The sequence below is a fragment of the Bombus fervidus genome, chromosome 6 (genome assembly GCF_041682495.2).
Source record: "Bombus fervidus isolate BK054 chromosome 6, iyBomFerv1, whole genome shotgun sequence".
Classification (NCBI taxonomy): domain Eukaryota; kingdom Metazoa; phylum Arthropoda; class Insecta; order Hymenoptera; family Apidae; genus Bombus; species Bombus fervidus.
Window position 1 is genome coordinate 2,117,175 of NC_091522.1, and position 19,226 is coordinate 2,136,400.

Genomic DNA, 19,226 nt, shown 5'->3' on the forward strand with positions numbered 1-19,226 from the left:
GCTTTTCCTTTTTTCGCTATATCTTCCGTTCTCTTTTTTACCTTTTTCTTTTTTTGCTTTCTCCTCTTTTTAGATTTCATCTGACGGTGGAAAATCAAGCAAGCGATTCGAGAACCATGGAATATTCGCCGTCTCGATCCCGAAGCGATAATAGCGAAGGCTTGCTAAGGTTTGTCGCAGTTCGATCGCACGGATTTATGAAATGTGGAGAAGAATGGTCGTCGTCGCTTGTCGTAAGAGCAACACCGCGAAATCTTAAAGAATTTCCACTGAACGATACATGCTTGGCATATCGACGATCCATCGTTGACGTGAATCAAAATTTGTTAGAACGAACAAAAATCTCGGCACGGAATCGAACCGAAATCTGAATCGACTTAAAGCTGCAATACATTAATAACGACCGCTGATGGGAATTTCTCGTATTTACTTGATTTAATAGTAATATATCATGCAATATATAATATTTAATAACAGAGAAATGCAGAAATTTGCAGTGTTTTACTTAAGGATTTTCGGGATTGCAAGCTAGAGTGCCTCCTATAGATCTCTCTTCCGGTCTTGTGGAATTATTTGTAAGCTGAATTTATAGAATTAGTGGAAGCAGAGACCTAACCGTTAGCAAACGAACAAAAATCGAAGCAATACTCCGAGAAGAAGATAAAGGATTTTACCAAGTGGTTGTCAATTTTTTCTCTACGACTACCTCGAAGAGGCCTGGAATCGTTGGACGTTAAGTACGATTCGCATCAGACACCGCCACACCACCCATGTTCGCTTTCGTTTATTTTCGTTCGGCAATTGTGCTCGAACAACAATACAGAAATCACTGTCGTCTGCAGTGTAAGACGAGAAGAACGCGAAGGGTAGAACGTGTCGATTAGAAGAAAATCGAATACGCAACCCTTCCAGTCGTGCGAAAGGATAAGCACCATTGTTAAGGGTTGATGGCCCTCGGTTGAGGCCGGATATAACGACAGAAGTGTCAAAATTCGAGGCTCTAGTGCGACGAGTATAATGGCACAATGGTGGAAAGTGAGCGTTCTTTCATACCAAATAAATAACTGGAAACCATCAATTTTTAGCGTACGAGCAGAGGAATTTATTGAATTCCTTACAAGATTATTATATTTGAACATTGTATATAAAAGAATGGTATAAGTGAAAAATTGTTTGCGGATATTGCTGCCATAATATTGAAATAATACCAATCATCATAATTCTACTTTTTACTCTCACAAAATTATCAACTCCCTTTAAAAGCGCTTTACATATTCGAGCCTAGCAAGTCGTTTTCACTGTCAATTATGTTATATTTAAATCCTTCTGTTTAGTTATAGAGCGACATTAAAATCAGAAAATGCTTCTCTCCTATTCTCTCCATACTTATGTCGACTTCGTTGCAAAAACAGTCGAGAAGTTTATAACAAAAGCATTATGTATCAAATTTGTAGACTTGTTCGATAATAACAGCGTTGATAATAATCTCATAAGCTGGATTCACGACGATCACGATAATGGAATCGATATTATAAAAAATGATCTATATCGTGGCTTATTGTCAAATGAAATTTGTCGGTTTTGTCATGAAATTCACTGTACGATTTAATTACACATAATTCCTCTGTGAGAATGTAAGAATTATGGAATATGATAAGTGTTTTGTTTAAAAGAATTAAAATGTACTCGACTGATATTAAATTATTAAATACTTCCTAAAGAGAGACGAACACGAACAAGGATAATTATTGTCATAAACGTTTCAGCTGTTGAAAAAAAGAAACATAATCGATGAAGATAATATCAACGATATTGGAGAAAAGGGTCGGCCGTTGTAGCGACGTTGTAGTAATGATTTCGAAATTCAGAATAAGCAACAAATGAAAAGTGAAAGAAACACTCTGTATATATTTCTAGCGTTTTATGTTCGTTGAAGAATTCTGACAACGCGATATATGATTCCGAGGAAGAGCCCATTTGAAGAATATTGTTATCTGATTACTCGAGCGAGTAGTTCATTCGTCAGCTTGCCCTGGAGATCCATTAGACAGTCGCAATGATTCACAGTTTCAGACAATAAAACTTGGCAACCCCTTTTGACTGTGAAATGTTAAGAATGGAACGTTTCATCGAAATAGCTCCCACAGGTGCGTAATATGTCTACGTCTAACGTGACAATGTAATACCAACCATAGAAAAAAAAAAAAAAAAAAGAAAAAGAAAAAAAAACAACCTTTGAGTCAAATGCTTCGCGTCAGAACGATACGGAACGGATCAACTAAGAAATATCAACGATACATTATAGCAGTGTAGAAAGAGAAAACGTCCCGAGAGACGTGTACTTGGTTGAAAAGATTTTCATCTGGATACAGAAGGGGTGATAATTGTTAGAAAAAGTAAAATACAAACTAATCACCTCTTGGTTTACATTAACCGCCTGTGGTTCTTAACAAGATGGTAAGATCATTTGCAGCAATGGTTCGCGCGATAGGCAAGTTTCATTTATCAAAACAGCAGGTATATATGTCATTTGTTGAATGTAAGTTTTAAGATAACATTTAATTTGACAGATTGAATTTGTTTCACCGAACAATTAAAAATCCTAAATTAACAATGGAATAGAAATTGCATCTCATCATCAGTGTAGAATATATGCAGTTAAACGTCAGAATAATTCAAATTCACTATTCCCGGAATTGGATTATAAACATTATCTTACCACCCCTCCTTTATTTTACTTGCAACAGTTAGTTGACCTAATTAGTTAAAATTTAGAATTTTAAACATTTTGGTTCAAAATTTCTAACAAACTCGAACGAGGTGTAGCCAATTTACGGTTAGAACTTTTGATAAAGTTGTGGTAAAATGGATGTAGAGTGGAGTATTGGAATGATGGAATATAAAAGTCTGGAATGAGTAAAAGTAGAAACTAAAATTAAAAACTATTTCTACAGGTTTCGTTTCCATTTTCTGCTTTATCTTTGCCTTACGTTCACTTTCTCGCTTCTCTTTTTTTCTTTTCGACTTTCCATATTTTCTTCTTTCTCCTTCTTTTTTATTCCCTATCCTCCCTTTTATCCCTTTTATGAAAGATATGAATTTAAATTTATTCGACGTTCCGACAAGCATGGCAATGGAACAACTAATGCCTTACAGCGGAGGATAACCAAAATAAAGAGCAAAGAAGTAAAATGTAGATACAGTTGAAGAGAAACGTTACCGACATAGCTGCAATAGGTGAGGTCCTGTCGTTGATCAATGAATTAAGTTAAAGAAAATCGTTTTGAGAATGTTTTCAACAATATGTATTTGTATATGCAGGGAAAAACACCATAGATGCTTTGTAAAGGTGTTCTTATTATTTTTCAAAGGACTGTAAATTGTAAGAGGTCGGAATATTAACAGAAATAATTAAAAAGTAAAGATTGAGATATTTAATACCTTTATTCAAATTTTATTCTTTTAAAGAAAATACGTTAGCATATTTCATAATAATATATTTTTTCAGTTTTATTTATAATTAACAAACTTATGCTTGTACTAAATTGAACTGTATGTATCCGAAAACTTGTATTAATTCGGAGAAAAATTTTTTTTTTTAATCTAAAGCAGATTGTATACACGTGGGCCATACATTCAGGTTAATTTCCATTTAATTATATAAAATTAAAATGTATGCCACAACCGACGATTCAATTCAATTTTATTCTTATAACACTTTCAAAAATTTCCAATTTATGAACAATCACGTGTTTCAAAAGATTCGTAATTCTGTTTCAATTCAATTTTATCGGTTGCTTTGGTAAAAAGTTTATTGATAGTTAAAGTGTAAAAATAATTAGCAATTTATTTATATTTTGCTATTCATATTGTTATATATATATATAAATTATCAATGCTTTAATTAATGACTGGCGTAATATAAAAATATTTAAATTAGTTTCAATTCTTCATCTATATTATTTCTTGCTTTTCTTATCGATATTCGTTATATGTGTCTATAATTTCAAATGTAAAAATAAAAATTATAATATCGAGTCTTTTTTCAATCATTTATCAATTATTTAATTATTGTTTACGCATTGAAAATAACAGATACGTTAATAAGTACCGTCAATTTTCGCAGGAAATAATCAATACACTGAAACGGAAGTAAAGTTTCAAAAAATATATTTCAAGAACATGAGTTGTCCTAGTTTTTCAAGTGTATTTTATATGCATGTTAGTATGCTGTTATGACTAAAAAAAGTATGTTCGTATATATTTCTAATGGAAATAATATAAAAATATCGTATAAATTAACAAATCTCCCTTATAGGTGTGTAACCGTTTATTACATGTATCCCGACGAGTTGCCACCAGATGGCTATTTGTGTTCCCTGTTGCATACGTGAGTAACCGTACGCGTGGCGTGGTCTGAAAAAGTTTTATGAATTTCACACAATTCGTATCTCTGCTTAATTATCAATTTCTTATGATTGTATTGTGTAACGTGATCAACATTTAGACGTATAATACATAGCAATTTTTATGAAATATATTTAAAATACGGGAATCTAATGATCGCGTCGTTCAAAAATGGTGCATTTACAATATGATATTGCCTGTTGCATTTCAGTTTTATTTATTTTAAGTCTTGCCAAAGCGATCCCTCAGGTAAATAAAACAGATGAAAGTGAAATTAAAGATTTGATTGATATGAGGTTTAAAAAGTGCAGTGCTATGGAGTAACAAAGTTCAAAATTATTTATTGCATTAATATAGAATTATATATGTAGCAATTTAAATTCTAATAAAATTCATTACTTTATAATTGTATTGATACTTTAAAGAAGTTCAGCGCTTTTGAAACAAAGACACAGTACATCCTATTCCGTTTAATAAACGGATATATACTTTTATGTTCTATAATTAATTTCATTAATTCAATGTTACAGCGTAGAACAAATCATTTGCCTGACAACAAATTTGGTCTCAATGAGTATTTAGAGTTCTCCGATAATGACAAAAGGGATAAAGGATCGTCACAAGGAAATCAGATGTACCAAAATGTACTAAAACCTTCGATAAATATAGATACTGAACAACAAGTTTCGCATACTCTTGCTAAAGGTTAATAAAATATTTATCAAAGTAAGATTTAAAATATCATATATATTATATGTATTAAATTTCTTTATATATTCAGATATTGAATGGGATTCTCAATGGGCCAAGAATATCAAATTTGGCCAGGTATCAGCAGTCTCTATAGATCCAAGAGGAAACATTGGGATACTTCATAGAGGCCCCAGAGTATGGGGCTTGTCTACATTTAATATTCGCAATGTATTTAATAAAGAAGAAGGCCCGATTCTGGAAGACACGATAATTTTGTTAGATAGAAATGGGAAAAAGTTAGCAGAATGGGGTACAGGCAAATTTTATTTACCACATGGTTTGACAATAGACGCGTATGGAAATTATTGGATTACTGATGTAGCTCTACATCAGGTATTTAAATTTAATGCCAGAGATGTAAGAATGATGAAAGGTTTAACAAAGGCTTTAAAAGAGCATTACATGAACATGTACGAAAGGGAGTTAAGACCTTCGTTGATTCTTGGAGAAGCTTTTGTGCCTGGTAATGATGACAAACGGTTTTGCAAACCAACAGCAGTTGCTGTAGATAATAATGGTGACTTTTTTGTTAGCGATGGTTACTGTAATTCTAGAATAGTGAAATTCAATTATAAGGGAGAAAGAATTCTACATTGGGGCCGCGGTAGGTATATGCATTTTATATGAAAATTAACTATTTAGATTAAGTTATAATATAATCAACATACTTTACTTTATAGGAAGCATATATGGATATACTCCTCTACGAAATACATTTAACGTACCTCATGCTTTAGCACTTGCCAGTAAACTAGACTTACTTTTTGTTGCTGATAGAGAAAATGGTAGAATTGTATCTTTCTATGCAACTAATGGAACTTTCCACAAAGAGTACAAGAATCTTAACATAATTGGTCCATTAATATATAGCGTAGCATATGCCGAAGGAAAACTTTATTTCATTAATGGTCCTGATTCACGTTACAATATACATGTTCGAGGATTTGTCCTGGATGTAAATTCAGGACATATATTATCTCAATTTGGTCCAGGACAAGATATGGATAGTCCACATGATATAGCTGTATCTCCGTGTGGTTCAGAAATATATGTTGTGGAATTAAATAAAAATATTACTTATAAATTTTCACAGAGTAAGATTTTAAATCATTGAAGTATAAGAATAAAACCTATTTGCTTCGTATTTCTTCAACAAAACATGTATAACTTTTTTTTTTTGCAGAGCTAGATATGGCACACGCAGATGCTGACCATGAACTAGAACCTTTAACGGACGCTAATTTAGTTAAATATGATAAATCAATAGTATTCATAACCCTTTTTTCAGTACTAACCCTTTTTTCAGTCTTGGCTTTTATTATTCATAGAATGATAACAAAACCCCATCCACCAGAATTTGTACAACCAGGTACATCGTTTGGTTCACCATATAAACTAACTGATGCTGAATACTCAAAACTATTCGACTAAGAATAATGATTTGACTAATTTTGGGTTATTAAATAATTTCTGTGCACGCATTTTAATTAGTTTGCAGAAATCAAGCGTTTTGTAGTGGTTCTATCGAAAGTAGTTAACTTCGCTACGGTATTAAAAGAAATCAGGAATTTTGAAGGTTAATATCTACAAACAATTGCAACATTTAAACTTTAACATTTTCGCTGCAGTAAGTTTTAACAAGCTTTTGTATTGGCTGTGCATACATTTTATTATTTCATTTAAAATAGCATATTTATGGAAAACGAAGTTACTACGTGTCAGATGTATGCACTATAGAGATATTAATACATTATATTGTGCTTTGGAAACTATGCCAGTACAAGAAGGCTGTATATAAATGCATAATTTAGTGGTTAGGTAAACAAACACTATTTTAATTCTTGTTTTTACCCTAATAACATTCGATTTTTACAAATGTATTATCATGTTGCAATATTAATATTTGTCCCATCTATTCTGCAAAGGAGCAGTTCCATTTTTCATATTTTTCTATAAGAAATGATTAACATCTGTCATAAATTATAATTAATTACTTAAAGTTCATTTACTTAGCATCCCACTTCGTTTGACTTCCATTTACACTATAGAATATTTAGTAAACTAACGTGTATAATATTGATTAACATTTTCTATGATCGCACAAATGTACAAATATTTTTTATTTATAATCTTATTGAATCTAGTATTATATTGAAAGTGTAATGAATTTACGTATCAAATTGGTTCTGAGCTTTTTTTTTATGTCTTTTATACGCGTATTCGATTTTGAAAAACTGCATTTTTTCTGTTCTACCTCTTGTATGTGATAGTTTCTTTATTTTAAGTATCCTTATTTTGTAAGAGAAAATATATATGTTTTCATTTCAACAATGTTTTCCGTTATTCTCCTACGCATTATCCTACTTAATTTGAATAACTTTCAACAGATTGTGTAAGTATTGAACAGTATATAGTGCACGATGCTTAAAAATATAAAGTGGTTAGATTTCGACGTTATTTCGCTCCATTTATATAATGCATTTCTGGTTGAAATTATAAATCAAGTCAGACTCGGAAATAACGGTAAACGATTGTGACGCCGTTACTATCAAGTACGAGTAAAACGAAATAATCGATTATTTTCCAGAAATGTTCTAATTGCCGTTTATTTTTATAAACAGGACATCTGTTAATGCGCAACCGAATGCGCTGCGAGGCCGAGAGACGTGAAAACTATAAACTTCCAAATCTCTTGGAAATCAGAAGAGGCAAGAGTTTCAAGACAACGGATAAACGACCAAATCCGCGAGATTTTAATAAATTGAACACGGAACCAGAAACCTCGGAGGATGAACATCCGGATAATAGTTTTACGAAAATCAATTAATAGCGTTTAAAATTTTTAACGTATCAAGCATATGATTTTAACGACGTACCTCTATTTAAAAAAAAACGTGCTGTCTTACCTTCCAATTCAAGCTTTTTACATGTAGATTTGAATCTGGATCTCCATGATGCTAATTTTACGAACTATGATGTTCAAGTTGCGAGATGTTCCAATTAATGCCTCACGATTGTTGCCTTTTCACATAAGGTCACTTATTATCACTCACGGAGTTAAGTATACGTAATTGTTTTATTATATCGTTTAAGAAAGTATCGAATTCGTTACTTAGGACTTTGTCGTTGACCGGTACCGTCTCCCGCCGCTACGCGCTAACTAAATTCAACTGAAATTATGACAGTCCAAAGTAGACAACCGCGCGATTATTTGAATCTGCTATATCCCTAGCATAGGGATAATCGTGTATTACAGTCTACTCGATTCAATGTTATAGAGATTTTATTGTTCCTGCGTGTTTTAGATAATAATTACACTTGAAGAATTATTAAAATGTTTCTCTCATATTTGAGAAGCGAGATATATTGAAATATGATGTGCGTGCGCACGCGTGTGTGTGCGTTATCAATATTTGAACCGAACCGCGCTTATACTTTATCGAATATTAAATTTCATAGATATTTATATTGTCTTTCACTACTGTGCAATTTGTGTTTCCAAAGAACTGCCGATATTTTAGATTTTGTACTTTTTTTAAAGAGATTTGTTCGATTTAGTTTAATATTTACACTAGCTTTTACATTAATTTATAATAGCAAATTTTGTAAATGGTAAACATAAGAGTTCAAATTTTCCTATAAGGATATGTAAGAGATGAGGTGCCATTTGAAGTTTTAAAGATTAAAGATTTTCCTATTAATTTGAACACATTTGATATTATGTCAAACTATTTTTTATAATGTTAGAATTAACAGCCAATACATAAAAAATGCAAAATATCCTGTTTATGCAAAATAGGTTAAAAAGATCTATATCTAAAAGATATATATATATATATATATATACATACATATAACGTATGTTCAAAATTTATAGAAATAATTAACTTAAAAACTATTTATCGCAACATTATACCATACCTGATAATAATGGCCTTGCAAATAACACTTAAAAACTGACCAAACTTAAGTTGTATGTATTAAATGTCAATATCTATATATATTTACAAATTATATTATTATTATGTAATTATACATATTACAAATTATTGACATATCCCTTTAAAAGTACGAAAAACGGTATACATATATAATTATTTTAATTTATAATTACTATTATATTTATGTTGGAAAATTTTCTATTTAATCAATATCAACAAATTATCACTTATTCAAATGTGTTCGACAAAGACAGTATTATTCTAGTACCTGAGACTGTGTATTCTAGTACTTTTAAATGTACTAATACTTACAATGTTTATATATAACTTACTTTATATTTCTTCTTTTCTACTTTCTCTAATCTCTATATTTTTCTTATATCCTGTGAACATTTTTATGTACTATTGCAACGAACGTAATGTATGTATCCATGAATATATGAAAATGTATATTTTCAAATAAAAACGGTGTTCGTACTATTAAGTTAAGTATTCTGGTAAACATTTGTCAGATTATTGTTTAGGGTTCGATCAGTGAAGTTATTAATGATATATAAGAAATCTGATTTTTTGATAATGATTTATTTTACACACTTAGTTGTCTTCTATACACAACTATACAACGATAAAAATTAAAATTTTTCTATTTATCACTAATTAAGGTCATTGACGATAATGATTTGTGTTAAAGATGCATAAAGTCAGTCCATTCTTTTGCGACACGTTCTATCAAATATATTTCATTGCTTGTAAACTGTACGGGCTAAGAAAAAAGGAGAACGTTCACGCGGAATACGCAACCAATCATATCGTTGTAAAATGTTCATGCAATTTAATTCAATTTGCCAGCAAGCACGATACTTTGACAGACTCGATCTCCGTAAAATCGCTTTATCCACGCACGCAGCCGATAAATAAATATTATATCTTTCGTACTATTCAACGAGAGACATAATGCAATTTCGCGAGACACTTTGTAAATGTCTTGTATACGCAAGTGTTTAATTTTATTTAAATATATATATATAAAAACGTCCAAGTCGGTAGGTGTGTAGAAAATATTCCGAGGAGGAAAACAAACGAGCGACAAGAGAAGAGGAAACAAAAGAATCGCTAAGATCAGTTCGGGTATAGGTTATCTCATCCCGAACACAAATCGTACCAGCAGGATGAAATTCCGAAAAGACGTCGTCTCGCAGCTATACCGTTATTTTTTTCCTTTTTTTTTTTTTTTTTTTTTTGTACATTAAAAATCGTATACGTTTCGTAGTAATACACTGACAACTGCATATCGTTCATTTCATATTTATCACTAAGTTTTACCTATGACTACCATAAATTCGTAACTAGAATAATCGACGTTCGTCGTCACTCGCGATCACTAATGTGGTACCGCTTATTCTTCTTGCAATATCATGTACACGGCTCGTCGCTGTCGAAAAAAAAAAAAAAAAAAAGAAGAAAGAAAAAATGCAACAGCGAGCCTAAAATATCACAATGTCCAAGTATACTTGCGTACGTTCGTTCGTAAATATGATGTCGTGTTCGCTTACAATATTCAATTATTATTAATCGTTAGACGTATACTCTATTTACAAAACTTACGTTCCGGTGTACAACAACAGAAACAATCTATAGCTTGCAGCGTTCTAGGATAGTATTCGGGAAATGCAATACGCGGAAGTGCTAACTTGCATTTTAGTTTACTCAATTGTATTGTTCTTCTCGTGCAAGAGTCAACGTTACATACACACGCGCGCGCGCGCGCACACACGCACACACACACACACACACACACACACTGTATTTTTGGAGCAAGTGAAATTCCTTGTTTAATACACGTTGCCTTTTCTCCACCATTTACTTACATTTCGACGTGCTTCAAGAACGAAACCTGTTTGCGTTCAAAGCATAAAAAGAGAAGAGAGAAACGTTAGCTTCTTGCCATTTTGCATATTCAACTTATACAAATTATTGGTTTTAATTGTTAAAGTTTAAAGCGATCGTTGCACAGGCTCCTTCCTTTTTATTTCGCTAGAAATAAGATCAAGTTTTGGGTGAAGCGGGTTTGCATAAAATTATAAGAAAGTACTGTTGCTTTGGTTTTTAAAAGTAGGTTTGTAAAGGGAACCGTAAGCCAACGGAACTAGATTTCTCCAGAAAGTTACCAGTGATATCACTAAATTTAATAGTAATAATTATAATCGATCATAGTTGTTACGTCAATCTTTTTACTATATTTACAATGCCATACGTAATACTATAATAACTTGTCGTATACTTTTTCATTATACCGTGCCACGGCGCGAGAATTTATTATTTATGATTCGCAAGATTTCTTCGAAATGGGATGTAAGGTGATATTTAGTAATGTTGAAATAAATTCTCGTTCATACAGTTGATTTAAATTTCCATCAGATTAATCGATCGATTTACCTATAAGTAATTCGTGAGGAAGTAAACGAAGTAAACGTTACATACAGTTGTAAAATATTGATAAAATCAAACATATCCGTCTCAACTATAACACACAATGATGAAATTATTGGTATAGAAACTTTAAATTTGGAATTAGCCATGTAAGAAATGCATGGAACGTAGCAAACCGTCCGATGAGTATCCGTGATAAAGTTAATATATGTATGCTATATGAAGTGATCACTGCATTTTCTCAGCGTTGCACAGCTTCGGTATGACACGAATTCTCTCGAAGAAGTCACTAGTACGTTAGAAATTTTTAATTAACGAAGCCTTTTCCTCTTAGTTACTCATGCGTTTGACATTCATCTTTCGAGGACCTTCGCAATATTTATTCATTCTTGTTCAGTCCAACGACTCACTTTTCTCAAATATCACGATCACACGTATGGTTGTCAGACGAAACAGACATCAGCATCACCGCTGAAATTTTACAATCGCTTGAATCCTATTCATGATTGCAAATTGACCCAGCCAAGCAAGAATAAAACAAATATTAAGAGTACGTGTCTTCTATAACCATCATAGAGACAACTAAAATTCGTTGTTGCTGACTTAGTTTCTAACAGTGACAAACTTTCTATACATGTTCATTGTGTAACTTGAATTTGTCATTTTGTCACGGTCAGTCCAGTAACGTAACATCGAAATCCTTCACCAAACTTCTTCTTTTCCTCATCCTCTTTCTTTCACGTCTTCTTCCCCTTCTTCTTTAGTCATACATAACTGGAGAATAAAAATAACATAACAACGAATACTTATTATCATCATCGGGACCACCCCCAACGGACAGAATCCGGTGCTACGACGTTGTCCATCGTTGAAATCGCTAATAATCGAAATCGTACACCTGTCGTGGCGAACAGAGATACATGCTTTCCGAGTGACAATAACGAGGAGCAGAGAGAAACATCCTGGCACAATGTGTCCTTCCCTCTTGTTACTACGCGTTACTTCGACCCTCTACCCTGCACGTTGACCGTTCGGAACCATCCACGAAGGGAATCCTTGAAACATTTCCCCGATAGGATTTATCGTCGAGTTAATGGTGAAACTGGCAGGGCCTCAGTAAACGGAATTGTACTCCATGTCCTGGGCATATTGAGGAGGTCCTGCGGGTGGTGGCGGTGGCTGTGGACTGTATTGCTGCGACGCATCCGAGGCACGACGCCTAAGCGCTGCGATGCTGTGGGCGCCTCTCCAATCCGACGCCTCGGTTGCGTTCACGTCGGCGGCCACGCAGGAAACACCACCGCCACCGCCTCCACTGCCGGAAGTTGTTCCAGGCGAGCCCTGGCCGCAGTTCAAGGCCGATCCCAACCCGCCACCCTGACCACCGCCCACGCTGGATCCTCCAGGCGGCGAGCCCCGGGACGCTGACACGTGAACACCCCCTGAAAGTTGCAATATCATATTTCCAAGTGTCTGTTTTCATCTGTGTTTCTTTCATTTACGAATAAGACCCGATGCAGACGCAGACTGTAGGACTGTAGGACTGTAAGAACGTGATACATGCACGAGTCATATCTTTTTCTTATAAGAATAATTTAAGAATAACGGAAAGACATATTTATTTGCATATTTAAAATAAAATTCTTTTATTATTTTATATTTGTTACGGTATAAGAGGAAAGAAAAATGTGGCTTAGGTGTGAATCATGTTCTTCCTCTGCAGTCCTCTTCATACGATACATTGTATATATGTACCTGCACGATTGTCACATATCTGGCGGTGAACGTTATTATGTCGCTACGTGTGCATTATTCATTGCTCCGTAAAGCTATCTATGGTTACGATAAATGCGTGTTCTGATGTACTATCCTTCTGACGAATGAAATATCTAGAGAACGATGTAGCTACTGTCATAAGAAATTTGATTCTTCGGAAAATGCATCCTCTGTATAACTATAACATAGCGCTGCAACAACACGCGAGAAAAAGGCCGCCTGTCTGCGGCTTATCGGACCTAGGCTTATAATAGAAAATAAATATCATCGGCGCTTCACTTTATAAACCTCGTTTTAAGGTTGTCTGGTCGTTTGTCTATAATAGTCAGTCTAGAATGTCTTAGCCGGGCCAGGTAGCGATATGGCAATTTACAGGTGCGATACCACAGGTGCACGAGAGAACGTTTCCTTTCTTCGCAGGAGATATTAATACAGTAGGCTTACAAAGTGCGTGGGGTATGCTACCGGGTGTCGTAAAGTCGTTTCCGCCTTTTCTTGCGCCACGTTGGTGGGCTCGCCGAGAGACAACGGGGAAAAGGGATCTTTTTATGGCGGTATTGCGGCGTGAGTACAAGTTTGCGGAGGACTATTCGTGCCCGCCCCTTTTAGCGATGAAGAATGGAATAGCTAATGGCATCGACGCACGTGATATTATATAGTCTTTCTTTGTTCATTTCTGCGACAATTGGAACCAGCGAGTTTGTGAAATATGTTTTTTAGAATTTCGTGAAACGCCGAGACGAGTTATTCGATCTGTATCGAGTTATTCCGTGAATCCTTCTTATCGCTAAGAATAGTATCCCATTCTTCGTAGTTTCGAATGAAAGAATGATCGATTTAATAAGTAAATGCCATTCGTGGAAATAGGTCGTTGTTATAGGAACTTGGAAAGAATCGAGGAGGTCGTAACTCGAAAATCGGGCATTTTTGGCCACGTTAATTCACACCTTATAGACGTTCTCTCGTCCACTGCTGCTAGACGAGAATAAACAAAATAGAGCTTCGTAATCGACTTGAAAACCGGCAAACCTCGGCCACGCTACCGTTCGATGCTAATCATCATCGAAAACCGAAAAAATAAGACGTTTCACTAAAAGGTGTTTGCCCTAGGCATTACCAACGAGTAAAAGCGGATAACTGACTGCGGTCAGGCTCATGCTCGCAAGTATTGGCGTCCACCTTAAACCGAGATCACACGAATCACACGGACGGTGAATTACGTGTCTGTGGAACGGCATTTTTTTCTCTCCTTTTGGTTGACGCTACCTGCCCCGCGGCGATAATACGTGATAATTGACACCTTGTACGTGTTACGTATGTACACAGGTACGTGTTCGCGTTTCAGACACGCTCACATTGTTGCGTACATTGTGAAATTGTGCTACACACAAAGCCAGTTTCACTACACGGTTTAACCCTTTCTAGTAGAATTTCGCCGATTCGATAAAATGTTGCCTCATTGCTACCTCGATACTACAATATCGGGAGATACACGGTAAACCTAATTACTAGACAGGGAATGATACAAATATAATACGAAAAGAGATACACGGAGTTCGTTTGAGAACTTTATAAAGTCGTATCCGGTTGTGAATCTTCTTTTAATGACTTTTTGCAACGCATTTATAACGTTGCTTCCCCTTATTACAAATTACAAATATTCCTTTTCAATTATCGTTTGGTCGCTGAAGAAGTAATTATGTATGAACGAGCTCTCCGAAACCAGAACTGATATCCGACGAATAGCAGGATTTTCTAAAAAAAAAAAAATGTATGTATATTGCAGAAAGTGATCTCAAGTGTTGTTGACCTCGGCAGAGGACGGTGTAGGTATATCTGTCGGGATTAATCCATTTATACGTGTCAATATGCATTTAGTGGTTTCTAGATTTGATATAACATCATAAATTATTAAACAAACTATAAAAGTGGATAATCGAAAAAGATACTAGAGGGTGGAATTTTTGTAACGAATAGTGATCGTCTTCCACATTTCGTTGTGACAATTTTTGGAATTTTTAGGACAACCCTTTAATAAGATCTAGTCAGAAAAAAAGTAACCCTTATTTCGTTATGTACATTTTCTAAAATCTTCCTTTTTCCTTTTTAATGATCACATGTCAAAGTAACTACGAAACAAACAGAAAACTGGTCGATAGTTGAACTTGTCTTCCCATTTCTTCAGTTTCTTCGCGCCTATGTTCTCTTAAAACGTTCCGGCCGTATCACCGGTGTATTTAAGAGAAAGAGAAAGATGAAAGAGAAAGAGAAAGAGAAAGAGAGACCGAACTCGTACGATGGGTAGAATTTTGTGAGACAAAGAATTTCACACACGTCTCGTCTTCCGAAGCAACTTCGAAGGTACAAGGTCCCTGGATAAGCCGAAGCGTAACTCCAAGACAGGTTGCATCGGGATGTTATGGTAAACATACAGCGAAAGATCTCGCACCTAGGTGCGAGACCAGGCTCGAAGTTTGCCTGCGTAAACAGACGAGAGGACGGAGTTTATGTTTCTGTCTCAAATTCCTTACATGCAGGCGCATAACCCCTTCGAGCGATAATGCACCGTAACGTTTAACGACTTCGTCAAAGAGGTACCGGGTTCCTCGATACTGTTTGCACATCGTCTTTTTTAGAGGGCCACGGTCCAAAAGTTTGGCAAGACGATTATCGAACCGCCTATAAGCGTTTGCGTTTGCGTTTGCGTTTGTCCGGCACGTTAATATTCGTCTTTTTTCGAGATAGACAAAATATTCCTCTCTTAAAAGATCCGTTTGTGATCGAGCCAAGTCTAAATCACCGTTTTAAAGACTAACACATAAAACTTTATTATCCCTGGAATACAGTTTCCAACGACCTCATAGAATCACGCGTTGTAAAACGTTGAGTTGTCATTTAAAATTGCATAAATATGATCGGCCTTCTATTCATTCCGACTCGCGGTTTAACATTGTACAAAGAGTATTCGCTTTTACTCGACAATTAATTTCCATTTCTATTAAAGCCATTATCACCGGTAATATGAATTACCTAGTTTCCTAAACAAGAGAAAATTATACGACAAACTTACTTATAATAAACGAACTTGATTACATCTAAAGAATCCTCTTTGGGTTGCAGGTTAGGTGAATATAATCTATGTATAAGGTTAACTTACCAAGGGAATTTAGACCATAACTGGCTTGATAGACGGCCTGCGACGGACTGCTGATCGGTAGTCCGGAATTACCAAGACCTAAGCTCGAGCCGAGGCTCCCTGTACTTTGCTGACCAAGTTGTCCTAAACTTTGGCCGAAACCACCCATTCCCATGCCTCCTTGTCCCAATTGTCCAAGACCTGTAAAACAAGCGGCTTTAATCAAACAGCCGCATGACTCGTTTCAAAATGGGCAACAACGAGGGGTGGGGATTTGTCGATCAAGGAAATGAACGAGAAACGGCACATACGAATCGTCGGACAGCCGTAAAACCAACGGTACGTACGGATAATTTAACCCGTCCAGCACGATGGACACACGGAATTAAATTAGAAGCGGAATACTGTCGAGACTTCGCCTACTGTCGCCAATTTTTAAGACAACGTGTCTCCCTCGTAACCGCGTGCGAAACGCTTGATAATGAGATGACACGACGAATTGAATATAATTAATGTAAAACCGGGCAATTTGTTGCCAGTAGATTTAATAATCTACTTGCCATCGCTTTTCCATCTTTCGTTTCCGACGATTCTAACAGGGATACGAATTTAATAGGATACTCTAAACCTTGATCGATCTTAATTTTAAAAACAGACGTGTCGTATCGACATATTCTTCTATGGGAAACTTAATTCACTGAAATAACCATCACTCAACTAACCTGTTCCCATTGTCCATCTTTCAGGAGGTCCACTGAACATTCCAGCACCGCAAAGGTCGGAACTCATCGGTCCAAAAGGAGGCAAGCCGTGCGATGGCAGCAACGGACCTGGCGGGGAACGAAAAACTGGGCCGCACTTCTTCCGTTTTTTCCACTTTGCTCGACGATTTTGAAACCACACCTGGAAACGCACAAACGCCATCAAACTTTATCCTATCATGGATGAAGATTCGAATTGTTCTGTCCCATAGGACATTGATCCCGACAGTCGTAACAGGTAAGTGAAAAATCTTCTAATACCCGTAACATTAATCTTACTATGGATATAACATTATAGTGAATCTGAAACCAAAATTAGAAATCAAAACCTACGATAGTTTCTATATCCCGTCTATAATTATAAATTCACTTACTTAGCATTCTACTATGCTACCTACAATGCGCGATACAATTAAACTGATAGTGGTCTTAGTATTGTGTATATTCTCTTGGTGGACGATTCTTTCACGGCCACGTGAAGGCAAGCCTCACAGTCGCAAGCCTTGATAATCGTAACAAGAAACGTGAAATTTTTTAACACCCGTAACATTGATCTTATCGTATAATTAAAATCAATCCAAAACTAGAACTAGAAATTAGGAACTATTTATAGTTACTTGTTTTTCGTCGTCCATCGATATAAATTCATAATTCTACATATAAATTTATACGTATAAATTTGCCTCTCGTGATACAATTAAATTGGTGTTGGGAATAGTATGTTCTTTTGGTGGGCCATTCTTTCACGATCGCGCGAAAGCAAATTCGAGGCAAGACGTTAAGATGTCCCTGGGCGTTACGACAATATCTTCGACCCCACGGCGAGTAGCTATTAGCCGACGTTATGAGCTGTTGATTCTGGCCACGTAGTGGCCCCCTAAGCTGCCAGGGTCCCGGGGACTTGATTTATTGATATCGCATGCAAAGCCCACCCCTGTGCTCTCCGATATACCCTCGTCCTACATCCCCACCCATTGCCCTGTTCCACGGACTACAGTCCCTTTCCTGGCACGGTAAAGCGCGCTATAGCCATCTCATATGTGCCCATAAATTAGTACTTTAGCATTAGAGTACGATGCGCGCTTGCGCCTCCGACGCACACGTAGCAACGCGTTACCTGTGGGAGCAACCGTGGCTGCTTCCGGGGGCAACAGAGAACGAAACAGCCAGCCAGTCCGAGGGGTGGAGACACCCTCTGCTAACATGTAGGGATTATACGAATCTAATTGGATATATGGGATTTACACGCTCCAGTGTACTCCAGGTATTGCCAGAAAGCGATCGCCGGATTTCTCCAACGAAGACGGTTTATTACGAGCCGCTAAGTTTCACGATAGAATGAAAACCGCTATCGTATCGCGTTACTACTATGCTAAATTTGTGCACGAATTTTGTGTCACGTTGATCTTACTCGGAAGACGCTAGAACAGTAAGATGTACACTTATTCATAGCGCGAAGTAAGTAGGATTACGATGTTAAAAGTTTGAATTATCTAAAAGATTCGAGATGACACTCGATGATCGTAGATTTTAGATTTGGCAACATTTTTAATAGAGCATGATTTGTTTTATGTTTTCTTGGGATACGGTACTTTTCGATGTTTGGGATTATTATGTCGGGATATCTTGCTTCATTTGGCGGAGCTTAGGAACATCTGGCACGTCTGTTGCAACTCAAGGATGAATGCTCGTGACGAGAGAATAGCATTAGAGCCGGATGGGTGTTAAGTGCATTGGGATCGAATCGGTGTCTATAGACCATTGGCGCAGCGTTTCACGATAATACTATCCATCGAGATCTCACACATGACGATCGTCGGTAAAATCCTACCGATCCTTGTTTCGAGTTGGGAAGACTTCGTTTCGCTCCCCTCTTGACCGAAGGAATCATCGCGAAAATTATGCAAAATCTGTTTCCCCCTTTGTTCGGTCTCTTTCGTCTTGTCGGTATTTCTTGCGGCATTCGTGGGTGTGGTTACGCCGATTTCACGGTACAACTACGCTAGAACTACGGCTAAAAGC

At 35.9% G+C, this 19,226-nt stretch overlaps 2 protein-coding genes across 3 annotated transcripts in view; one reads left to right on the forward strand and one right to left on the reverse strand.

The window, feature by feature from the left end:
* The first annotated feature begins 4,361 nt into the window (after nucleotides 1-4,361).
* On the forward strand, nucleotides 4,362-9,667 carry LOC139988629 (peptidyl-alpha-hydroxyglycine alpha-amidating lyase 1). The gene is made up of 6 exons (XM_072006276.1): nucleotides 4,362-4,656; nucleotides 4,938-5,112; nucleotides 5,189-5,764; nucleotides 5,841-6,254; nucleotides 6,344-6,529; nucleotides 7,782-9,667. Exons 1-6 carry the CDS (start codon nucleotides 4,579-4,581, stop codon nucleotides 7,985-7,987), a joined length of 1,635 nt encoding a protein of 544 aa, XP_071862377.1. The 5' UTR covers nucleotides 4,362-4,578; the 3' UTR covers nucleotides 7,988-9,667.
* Nucleotides 9,668-9,686: 19 nt separating this feature from the next.
* The window catches only part of Otp (orthopedia homeobox), a 30,125-nt gene continuing 20,585 nt past the window's right edge, over nucleotides 9,687-19,226 (reverse strand). The window contains exons 5-7 of one of the 2 annotated variants that reach the window (XM_072006279.1): nucleotides 17,166-17,346; nucleotides 16,465-16,659; nucleotides 9,687-12,973 (exon numbers count right to left, since the gene is read on the reverse strand). In XM_072006279.1, the coding sequence (XP_071862380.1) occupies nucleotides 12,645-12,973; nucleotides 16,465-16,659; nucleotides 17,166-17,346 (705 nt within the window). In that variant the 3' untranslated portion in view covers nucleotides 9,687-12,644. The remainder of the gene's footprint in view (nucleotides 12,974-16,464; nucleotides 16,660-17,165; nucleotides 17,347-19,226) is intronic. The other variant, XM_072006280.1, reaches the window with a different exon arrangement.